At 39.5% G+C, this 12219-nt stretch overlaps 1 protein-coding gene across 1 annotated transcript in view; it reads left to right on the top strand.

Moving 5' to 3' along the window:
• Positions 1 to 7678: 7678 nt before the first annotated feature.
• LOC111266817 (uncharacterized) overlaps positions 7679 to 12219 on the top strand; it is a 74793-nt gene continuing 70252 nt past the window's right edge. Inside the window, exons 1-3 of the mRNA XM_022844618.2 lie at positions 7679 to 8289; positions 8850 to 8993; positions 9588 to 9881. Coding sequence (XP_022700353.1) covers positions 8158 to 8289; positions 8850 to 8993; positions 9588 to 9881 — 570 coding nt within the window. The 5' untranslated portion in view covers positions 7679 to 8157. The remainder of the gene's footprint in view (positions 8290 to 8849; positions 8994 to 9587; positions 9882 to 12219) is intronic.

Here is a 12219-nt window from a genome sequence, read left to right on the forward strand (position 1 = left end):
TGTCCCCTCTGGTACTACTCGCTTGCGACAGAAATAGCTGAAAGGAAAGTTTTATTCGTTCATGGCTTTGAGTAGTGTTCAGACGATTGTTGCAGAGGAGTATTAATTTTTAAAAAATTTTACCCTGTGTATAACGGTTAAATCTGGCACTCTTGTAGATCTGTGTAAATACAAAACGATACATCAACTGCCTAAAAAAATTAAATATCTAGTAAGCCTATGATTACGTCGTAGGCCGTACGTTGTCCTGACAATGCGGCTTAATTCCGAGAGTTGCATAGGATCAACTATGCGTTCATTTCGCCTACACGCCATTAGGCACGATGCAAAAGAACGCAGTCCACTGTCAATGACAAGGCAAATTTGAAAAAAAATTATGTGAAGCCAGAGTCAGCGTCTTTCTTACCTTCGGTTAATTGGCTAGGCTGAAAGGTTGTGCCCTGAGGCGTCCTATACTGTTCTACTGTCGTCTCGCATCGGCGTTAGGGGTGGCGGGTGTACATCTTATTCTGACGACTTGGCATGCAGCCCGGGGCCTCAGCAGCTTGCTGGGTAGCCGAAGTTATACCTTATTCATCTGTGGTACCTGTTAGAAGTTTAGAACCGGCGGTAAACGGCAACCTTCTAATTGTGAACGAAATGTAAGATAACGTTGTAGCACAATGGCATCCGTCACGTACCAAGAGGTCGATCAGCGCTATTCAGCAGACGATGTAAGCCTAAGTGCCTGAGAAACGAACTTTGAAAATAGGCAAATCTTTTATTAAGAAAGTGGCTACGAATTGGGCTGTTGAATCCTTCAATGTGTATTGAAAAAACACAGGTGGACGATGGGGCAAAAATGTTACATTAAATTTTCTTTATGTGTACGCCTATGAAGAACACAAGTATTTAATTTATTTAGCCTTGTCCGCTATAAATTTATATCAATCGCAACATTAACAACAACGTTGTTGCCACTATCATGGGTATCGTATTGTCAACGAACTCTCTTGTCGGTATTTCTTATCGTCTGACAGAGAGCTTTCTATCATTTAAATCTTATACGACTTCGACGTCCGCACATTCTGCCAATACTTCCTAAGAAGACTATAGACACCAATGTATTGTACCCGTCTGCTGGCGTCGGGCGTGTCGTAAAACAACTATTTAAAGCTAACGCCTCACTTTCTGAACTTTTCCTTCTGATCCCCACTACCTTGAATATGATATTTTCTTAGAGTATCTGTTTTTCTGCTTTTTATGTACTTCATAAATTCTATCGATATAACAGTACTTCAAAATCTCACATGGGTCCCAAAGCGCAGTTCAACTTTAATATTTCTTTAGTTGGCCTATCTTAAACATCTTATCAAACGAGCGCTTTTTAATACCATTAGTTTTGACAGATAAGTTGTTCCACGTTTCAGTTAGAAATTAACTTCTGATCACAGCTTCCGATTGACTGAAACGAGTAACTCGAGCGTGCGATGGCCTTTTCTGTTATTATTCTAATAGCATCTAATGTAGACAGGTCTAGCGTTCTCTGTATTGCTTACTTCAGAAAGTTTCAGAGGGCAAATATAGGTAAGTAGGCAACATTGAAGCAAATACTTAAAGCTTAAAACATTGGGAAGATAAGTTTGCGTCAGACTGACACAAATTATGCAAAAACATAGGCAATCTGACTGTGTAGATTGGTGTCTAACCCCCAAGCACCTACGAACAATTACTCTTTGTCACTTTATGCAAGTCGGCTCTGAGCGCAACATCGACATATGCTGTTATTATAGTTCATTTGTATTCAGAATATGCGTATGCTATTGAAACCGCTTCTATGCTCTTGGCTCCCCTCGTTGAAATACAGACTAGAGCATATTAGGCTGAACATATTGCAAATCGAAAGTAACGAACCTTAGGTAGACCTAACTCAATAGAAAGAACATTCATCAGTTGACACGAATACTCGGATGTAGAACAAAAACCTAGAGACCCAAATTGTGACGATGACGCCCGGCTCAAAGTATATACTATAGAAAAGCTGTTTGGGTGTGGCCGTGCGAGTGCTATACCCGCCTGTCTGGGCAGGATTAACAGACAAATCGACCCTTTGAGTATGGCTGTATGCTTGAGAGCTCCACAGGGGGGATGCTAGGACCTTACTGATTGCAGCAAAAACTGCTGTTAGCTTCTCCTCGTGTCCAAAATCATGATCGAGCCCTCCGGTTTGTCTTTTCAAGTTCGGCATCGTTTGCTCGTTACTGCCTGCTCTACCCAGCCTGGTGGAACAACATCGGCTTGGCTGTTGGCATCTACAATTGTGGATACTCTGTGTCGACTTTTCTACCCGAGAATTCTACCCATGAACAGGCAAAAATTGTCTTCGAGACGCCCTGAGCTCTCTACGTTCTACCTGTTCTAACGGATCCTTCAAAACTGCTAGTCCGATATTATCTCTTACAGGTGAGAGTAGAACAAATATGATTCGGGAAAGCTAAATTTCATGGTCAGTCTCTTTCTTCTTGTGCTGACTTCGTCCTCCCTTTGACCATATACTGCAAATCTTATCTGGACCTAAAAAAACGATTATTTGGTGGCACATTTTCCAAAAAAAAAAATGGGAGGCCTTTTTTTTTCATTGGTTGGTGTCAAAAAGCTTTGTACTCCATGGGCCCGACTGGATAAGCTTTATCAGTTAGTTTTTGTGCCTTGCTATAGTTTGTTATGCCTTTTACTAGGATCGGCAATGCAGGCTATTGAACTTTAGCGGAAAGTGCAGTGCTTCTTATTTTTTATTCTGCAATATAATAACCAAGAAATAGGATAGCTAATCAGATGAGACAGTATTGTTGCCTATAAACGTTGTATAGGCTGAATAATTCACTATAGTTCTTGCTGTTTTATCCGGCTATCCGTAATAGGTTCATCAAAAGCTCTGTTTATAACTGAATAGTACATTGGACGGATAACGGACGAAGTATACCTGTATATACAGTAGTGCTACTTGTGCGGTATTCTCCCGGATGTCTAGCCCGATATCGGCCATCAAGAACGAAGATAACCAGCGGTATATAACAATACAATGAGCTAAATCTTCGAATCACTCAGTGAAGAAAAAAGATTTCTAGCAGATAATTTCGCTTATCAAGTTCCAGCATTCACTGACATCGATACAAGTAAATATAAGTACGATATGGTCCTTTTTTGTGTCCGTGGTACCTGTTACAGCTAGTTGAAGGAACACATGAAAGCTCTAATTACGTCCTACTTTTCTATTGCGTCCGCTCAACTGTACCCATAGGGGGAGATAGCGTTTTTTATCGATGTTGTAGGTTTGTAATGATTGTTAAGCAAACTTGAAAAATTTGACTAAAACCATGCTAGTGAAAATTGTTCCTTGTAAGGTAAATACTAATAGTTAGTCGTTGGCTATTTGTAGTGGCATATCGACAGGTCAACCTGACGGTGATGTCAGTTACCTTTTCCTTCAGTAAACTAAAAGCTTTCAGGAGAGACAGCGCCGTAATAGGCAGGATAATGATATTTACGCTAGCCCAATTGCTTAACATTATATTTCAAGGGTCTTATAAGCGTATAAATTTGATGAAAGTTGGTTGACAGAGCTATGCAGTTGGGTTTCAGTTAAGCTTATTTTTGTTATTGACAAACTGTAATGAAGATAATGGACAGCATTAACATAAAGCAAAGCACAAAATTAATGTGCAACATTGTGTTGTCCGATTCGATCCTTGACTGTTTTTTTTTTCTCAGCCATATAGTTTTTTAGATTGACTCTAGCAGGCATTTTTCATATTTTGTCATTGATTGAAAATGATGTCAAATCGTCAAATAAGCAATAGTAGGATTTTTATTTTTTTGCGCATTGTACAATACTGAAGGCACAAAAAAAAGAAATAAGGCGTGATTCGTATTAATACTAAACAAGTTTCCTGGCGTGCTGCGTTTCGAACCTTACCCGTATTCACTTCAGCAGGAAAAAATAATTTAAAAAATAAGTTAAAATTTTGAAAATCAAAATCTTTTATTAATCTAAGTAACTATGTCCTTATTTAAGGTTTAAAAGCGGACCTAAACTTGAACTAAAGATACTTGCTTTGCAAAATATTGCATAACACGTGATATTGGTATAACCTGTGCGTTCTGTGGCCTGGTCTGGCATAACTTAACCCAATTTAACTGTTTTGAGTTGAGGCCTATCTAAGAAAAAAGCCGCTCCTCGTAATACGACTCGATATTATCTTAAAAAGTTTGAGAAAAACAAAGACTGAGTCCTGATGTCGCACACTTATCGGTCGACGCAGGTAGAGGGCCAAATTAAAGGAATACGCTCAAGTGGCACAAGATGGACCGAGATGAAGGGACAGTTCAAATGAGCGTGTTTCTTCATTTTCTTTTTCCTTCTACTTCTTCTGATGTCCTCTGCTGATGGGCATCAGGATCGTCATCAAGCACCAGTACCGAAGAACGAATGGCCAGTCGGAATATTTAAAATATTTCTGTACTTTTTTGCACCCTTTGCCCATTGTCTCCACCTGAAAAAAAGATAGAGACTGCAATATTGAGACCGCTGCTCTAACAGCAGACTAAAGAGCGATGTCGCGGGGATGTTCTTGAGGCTCTTCTGTTTTTTTAACTTGCATATTTCTACTTTGTCATAGCCTAGCCCTCTTCCCCCTGAACAGTAGCTTCCTGTCAGTCGACTTTGGTGTCAGTCTTTCCCGCTTTCGTTTTATCGTGTCTTCGAGAGTTGCCGGCGGCTCGGCCTTCATTTTCGCTGTTTGGATATATACGTACCCTCCGGTCGAGAGTGTCACCATAAAAGTATTTTTGGTGTCTATCGAACTTACATTTTCTTCACATTTGATCTCTTCTTTCTATTCCGTTATCACTTTTTCTCGAAGATTGCTGATTCTATACACTTACGTTATTAACAAGGAAGTTATCTGGCTCTTCGTAGCCTATACGAGGGAACTCTGGCCTTCGGTGACTTGTACCGCTCTTGTTGGAAGTTCTGACTCCCAAACTGTTCCAGTCTTGTACGCATATGCTCAACTATGTGCTGTATTGGTACTTAGAAATATCTGTACGTGCTTAGATATGTCAGCAAACGAAAACGAAAGTAGCTGACGTTGGATTCCAGGTAAACGTAAGTACGATACCAAAATAACAGAAGAAAACACCAAAATTTGTGTTTTGCCTGCATTGTTTCGACATTTTTCAGAACTTTATCTTTATCTCTATTTTAAATTCATCTTTATATTTAGACCCAGCGGTCTCATTTGAGTACGAAAATGAGTTCTGTAGTATTATAGTTGTTGCTCTAGAAGCTGGGACCGTTTTCAAGTTCCGATAGCCTTCACATACATACATACTTACTTGCAGATGACGAAGTTACGGGCGTAAAAGCTGCAAGTTTCAGTGTAACGTTTCTAATTCTCTGTGATTTAGTGCAGTTGTTCCTCTTCCAAATAACTTCTGAAGCCCTCCAAAAATTAATCTAATTGTGGAACTGTGCATTTGCGGCTTTATAAATACATATATATATATATATATATACACATTTTTTAGGCTTTGTAAAAGTATAGTAATTCAACATGTTATAACTGTCCAGCTTGGGCGCACATATAATTTTCGATCGTTGGAAACTCTTGTTTATAATAAAAATCTATTATTATTAAAAATGATTGCACCTGTCGAGCAAAGCCAGCTGAGTTTATATGAAACATTGGAATTCTAAAGCAATATTTTCATTGTCTTAGCTAGAGAACTTGAAAAACTGGCAACTTTTATTGTTCTATTCGTTTACCTATAGGACATATGTGCAGATACAAGGAAGTCATCGCATGATTATTTGATACGTTTAATTCTGTGTAAATGCAATATAGGGACAGGATAACATTGATGTTATGCTGAGGTCGGATGCTGGTCGTAAGTGTCTCAAGATCGTTATTGTGAGTGTTTACTCTTCTTTTTAATTCTGTATTATCTGCTTTGCCGATGACGCTTATGAGAGCAGTAAGTAAATGGCGGGAACTTCCCATCAATAGCATCACCAGTATGTAGGTCTTATCGATGCAGAACCAAATTATCCATATCTGAAATTTACTCGCTCTTCTTTTATTAACCGCTCTTCATCAGCTCTTCTCAATTGTACTGTGTCTGCACACATGTAGCAATAGGTTAAATATTAGCTATCAATATCGATTCCTTAAAGCTGGAAAATTTTCGTCATAGCGATGTCGGAAGGCTACGGTTTGACGTTCGTATAGACAGCATTAGTTTACTGATTTGCTAGGCAAAAGGGGAACACCCTGTGAGAAATGCTCCACCAATCGTTGATGTGATGCATTACGCAAGTATATGTACTAAAAGTAAAGTTATGATTTGAAAAGTAAACAAATTGAGACACTCTAAAAATGAAAATAAGTTAATACGGACATTTTCATTGCGCACAAATATTTAGAATAATTCGGAATTTCTACGTGCAAGTGTGATTTATACATGCGAGTTGGCTGGCACAGATTCGAAATTGACAAAAGCCGTTTGTAAGAAACGATTACAACGCACAATTAAGCCGAAGGTGCAGAAAGATATTACAGCTTATGGTAAGGCTTCTTATTTCGAAAATGTACAAGCGCCTTTTCGTATCTTCATGTTAATGGTTAAACAGGCTTGCTGCATAGGTAGTAAAAGCAAGATCTGCTGTGGCTACAATGACCCATACGAATATTTTTACCGTATAAAGGAAACACGAAAGAAATATCAAGGATCGTTGTAAAGATCTTTAGCCTGTTGACAACTGTTTAGGCCACACTAAGTAACGCTAGGCATAAAATAAGCCGGGCTAACTGGCTTCTGAAGTCAGAAGAGTAAAAAGTCCTGTACAGAGGATGCAGCTATTAACTTGGTCTTAGCTGTAAGGAGCCGCTAATGAATAACGAAACGCATACATTTAACAAAAATCCCAGCAGCCGTAGTTTCCGTTAAGTTAAAGATAATTAACGTCACCACCCAAAAAATTTGAATTATCATGATGCCCAGGTTGGACAGAGGGGCGGCTGAACCATGAAAGCGGAGCAACGACGAGCCGTCAATATTTCAGCGCAGCGATTGGATGCGGTTGTAACAACTAAAGTTCGTCTTCGCGAATTTAAACGCTTCGTTGTGTTTGGTCTTTGTGCTTGTGGTGCCTCTATGATTAATACGATAGCTGCACCATGGCGTAGTGTCCAAAAACTGGAACCACGTACCCAACGAAACGGACATGTTACGTCTCAACAACCCATGCAACATGTTAATGCGATTTAATAACAGTAATGTTTGTTTGAAATTAGTCTTCTGTTAACTTTTTTTTTAACTGATTCAACTACTAGTGACTAGTGGGATTATACATTCAATGAAACTACACAGCGATCCTCATTGTTATATATCGTAGGAAGCTATGTTAGCTCAGTAAAACGTTCTGCTTCTTGATGAGAATGTTTATCTTTGGTAACAAAGACAAACATTTTGCTAAGGCAGTTTCTTGTGACGCAAATCCTGAACTCAATCTTCATTTTAAACAACCAACGTGACTAGCGCTGCAAAAATAGAAGTCTTCGCGTGGTAAGGGTTCACCTCAAGAGAGGGTGCGCTCTTGCCACACGGACCGATAAACAGACACCTATAAAGGTCTCTATTTTTCTCCTTGACACTTTATCCACCAGAATTATAAGGGCCCACGTTAGTGGTGCGTTATCTCAAACAACATCTAAACGAAGACATTAGCTTGACAGTGTCAAGGATAATCGACAATTCGTGCCGGTCGTTTTGTCCAGAAAAATTTCAACAAAAATTAGTGTTATCCTCGGCCAAGGTACAAGTGGAAAACTATGCTAATTCCACCGTAATAGCAAAAATACAGTTGACGACAAATCTGTATAAGTATACATAGCCGAACGCATACGCATATAGACGAATAGGCACTCTTTTCGGGGACACCACAGATGCTGTGTAGCAAAATCCCGGTTTCCAACGGCACCACTTGATCCCGACTATCAGTTTCGGACGTTCGCCGGTTGTACTGCTAGTTTTGCTAAGGATAACAGTGTAAAAAAGCAGTTCATTCTTCCTCGTCAGTTTTCCTCATCTTCTCTGCTGTGCAACAGGTCGATATCCATGGTAGTTACGACGACGATAAAAATAGCAAAAACAACACCAACAGTTACTCGGTTATTGCCATTGCCTGGGTCGCGTTGTTGTACGCCGACGAAGACCTTTTTCGAGACGTTACGTTCGTGTTTAGACAATGTGAGTACACAAAGATGGGCCACTGAAATTTGAAGAACTTTCATTTACCCAATTCTTTTAGCTATATCTAAGTCGAGTGACTATCGAATAACGAGAACGAATAATAATAATAAATATTAACAAAATAATAATAATGACGAGTTCTGGTATGGCGGGGGGGGATATCTGTTTATCTGCGCTACTTCTGTTTTATTCACGAAAACTTATCCGTATATAACTAGATAAATATACGCAACTTTTTCGCTTTGTCTACAGAACTATACGCATCTGTGTTCCTTATGAAGTGTATAAATAAAAATATATAAAAAGAAACTTGTGAACTAGCCATGATGCTCTGCTCTCGTGTGGAAATGTGGACAAAACGTTGGCCCTTACAAATCACGGTCAAAAAAAAATCATGCCACATTGGCAAAACATGCAGAACACAATAACCTCAATATCAGAGACTAACTTTGACCTTTAGGCCTCCCTTATCGGTAGGTTGCTAATAATGTTTACATTCACAGTTCTGAGATGCGTGTTGTCGAGAGCTGACAATCTGTTCCTTGTCACTTTTGCAGATAATAGTTCTGAGTGAGCCACAGCTGCGAGCAATAATATCCAGACGCAAACGTGCCTTGGATCGTGCTGTCCAGAGTCTTGGTCAACACGGACTTGTCGGGACTTCAGACGATGCTCTCATGAACCTACACGATGCACTCAAGGTACGTGCTGTTTCACCTCAGTAAAACGAGTAATCACTACACAACAGCTGGTATAATCTGGCAATAGTATAATTATTGTTTTACCGCACCTATTATCTATAGTGTCACATGTCCTTATCATATTTCAATCGTGCAGTGATCTGCCTGGACTGCTTAAATACCATAGGCTTATTCTATTGATATTTCAAGATTTACAGCTATTTAGGCGGAAAGAATGATAACGACTGTGATACAACAGGAATCCAATATCTAATAAAATTGATTTCAATTATTGCTCTGTTGTCATCAAAACTTATAAGTTGTAACTATGGCAATGACAAAAAAATGACCCCAAGTGGCGGTAAATTACGATTTTCGTATGCTCTATTAGTGCATTAGAAAATAATTTTTTCTTTTTTTTTGATAATTTCAAGCATATGCAAAGCAAATCATTTAAAATCAGTAAAGGAGCATAATATATACGAGAAAATGCACTATTGGCTTGTGGCCTATAAAATTTCAACACAGTAATCTGTGCTTTGTATGATCCTAACGTTTGTCTATCCTGTTTGATTGATTGCCCTACGGCCTGACCCGTCTTCCTGTATGTATCAGTTGGAGTTTGAACGAATCCTTTCGCAATACAAGGCGGCTGTAGGCAAGCTGGAAGAACAATGGTTGGCACCCAAGGCCCCCGTGGCGCGCAGTCTGGTGCACGGACCTGCACCCACCAGGGCATCCCATCAACGGCAATTATCTTTGCGTCAGAGCGAAATTCAAGAACGGCTAATCAAGAATCAGAGCCTACTGAATGTTCTTCATCCAGCTCTAGCCACGCATCGCAACCTTGAATTGTTATTGGCTGTCTTGCAAAGAAGGATCGACTTCGATAAAGATGTCCTGTTTCAGGTTCGTAAACACTCTTATTTTAAATCTTACCCCGACGGTTTACGCCACTGTTTTACATGTATATATCTTAGCAGAGGCAATTTAGGGTGCGCAGTACTTTGCCGTCCATCAAGTCAATTTTGAGCAGGTTATTCTGTGGGTTTGCATAGTCCACAATTTTTTTGTCACAATTTTGACATTGTCAGGTTACCATTTTCAAGGGTTTACAGTTGTAATTGAGAATTCGACTTACATCTTTACTGCTTGAACCGTCACGAAGAAAAAGAACAATATATATAATTTATAGTTATAAATATCAAATTTTAACTTCGATCATAGAATCCTTAAACATATTAGGAAACGAAGCGATTCTGTTAAATAAAAGACATAGCATATTTCCAATCTGTCAGATAATACTAAAGTTCTAAATTTGCCAGTGTTGACCATATATTCCTCATTTCGTTTGGATAATGCTTAAACCCCAACTGTGTTCAATCTAGCCAACGTTAACCAGTACTATAGCCGATACTACTTATAATAGGCTCCGATAGTTATTATGAATGTATTCGACAATCGAAATTTGCTGCGTACATGGCGCTAGTTGATACTTCGCTTTTGCAATCATGGGAATACCCTCTATGGGGTACGCTGGGACGATATCGATAAGGCACATGGTGGCAGCTAGGTAGCGTTATCCAACTATTAAGTCTAGAGCGGTGAGGCCTAACGGACGGGTCGAAGTTCATCGTGGCAAGTGGCGATTGGCGGTATATATCTAAGGCGGATACAGGTGGTGAAAATATAAACAAATACAGTCTAATTGCCACTCCGCCCTGAGCATTAGTTGGCGCAAAGACGTGCTCCGTATAGATTACTTGCGTCTACGAGCTAAAACACAATGCTTGTCATGCATTACAGAAGACAGGACACAGTGCCATAATTAGAGGAAATCATACATATGGCTATACAAGGAATCTATGCTCCACCATGCGTATTATATCTTATCATCGGCATAAACGGCAACAGTTGTGGACGTAATTTGCTCTACTTAGTGCTAAGGTAACCACAACCGGTCGGACATAGGCACATGGTGATGTTGCAGACAGAGGTGAAGTGCAGCAAAACATATTAATATTTGGTATCTAGGTGCTTATGGGCCTACTCTTCTCGTAACTAGTAATGAGATAAGGTTCAATGTCGAATTATGATCGATACGGTCACTGCTAATGTGATTGGTATATTTTCTAACTGCTAAAACATAGGCTCATCAGGGCTAGATAATGTTCGACGTCACTGGGAAGCATCAACAAGTTAAACAATGCGTTTAGTTAGGGGTAAACCGTCCATGTAGCTTATCTGCATGTGTATAGGTAAAAAGCATTGACGCCATTGTTCATTGGAGAGCTGACTTTGTACATCCAATAATATTTACTGGACCGATACTATACCAATAAATGACCCGTGACCATAATCTTAGATACTGAAAATCCCTAACCCGACGCAATAGTTACCCCATGAAAAACTTCTATCTATCCAAGGCCCATTCTAAACACGACAGGTAATACTATCAGTAGCTGCACGGAAACAACATTGGAGCAGCTCTTTTGATAACTTAATAAAGGAGAAGATATACGGGGTTACTAAACAGTCTTTAGTGGAACGAGATAAAGACGAAAATCGACTCTAGAAGACTCTAGGGAACAAACGAGGTCAATTTTCCGTGTCATTTGTTGCCGGACACCCATCAGTGTTGCACGTGGATACCTCCAACATTCCGTCTAAGTCGACCGCCATTCGCTTTTGCAACAGCCATTGGATAACAGGCTCAACCAAATAAGGCTCGTGCACTGATGTCATTGCTAAATCTACAAATAGGAAAAATGGAAGAGTTATGAACGAAGACCGCAATGGTGCTAACAGACCTAAAGGGCATGGCGCGGGAAAGGGCCAACGGGTTACTTCTGATCTTGTCGTAAATTGGACATGTAGTATAATAAAAGGTCAGCTAAACAGCAATGGGTAGGAACAACCATGGGTAATATTAAGGGTCTTCAAACCCATTTGCACCCCGAAAATTCTATTACATATGAGATAGTGTTCAGGAAACAGAAGTACGTGAAGCGTATGATTATAACGATGGTTTCATTGAATGTCTATAGGAACATCATTAGTCTACAATGAGGATATTCCTAGTAAGTAATCTCAACGCTGCCATTCCTAATATAGCTAATTGCTTCTCACAATGTTGAGGTACGTGCAGTATTTTGATATACTTTCTCAAGCGGCATTTAAGGACAAAGCATTTTCGACTGACAAAAGCGCAAACATAGTCAAATAATTCTTCTTAATCAAACTATTC

Source organism: Varroa jacobsoni, unplaced genomic scaffold (assembly GCF_002532875.2).
Source record: "Varroa jacobsoni isolate VJ856 unplaced genomic scaffold, vjacob_1.0 scaffold_1119, whole genome shotgun sequence".
Classification (NCBI taxonomy): Eukaryota; Metazoa; Arthropoda; class Arachnida; order Mesostigmata; family Varroidae; genus Varroa; species Varroa jacobsoni.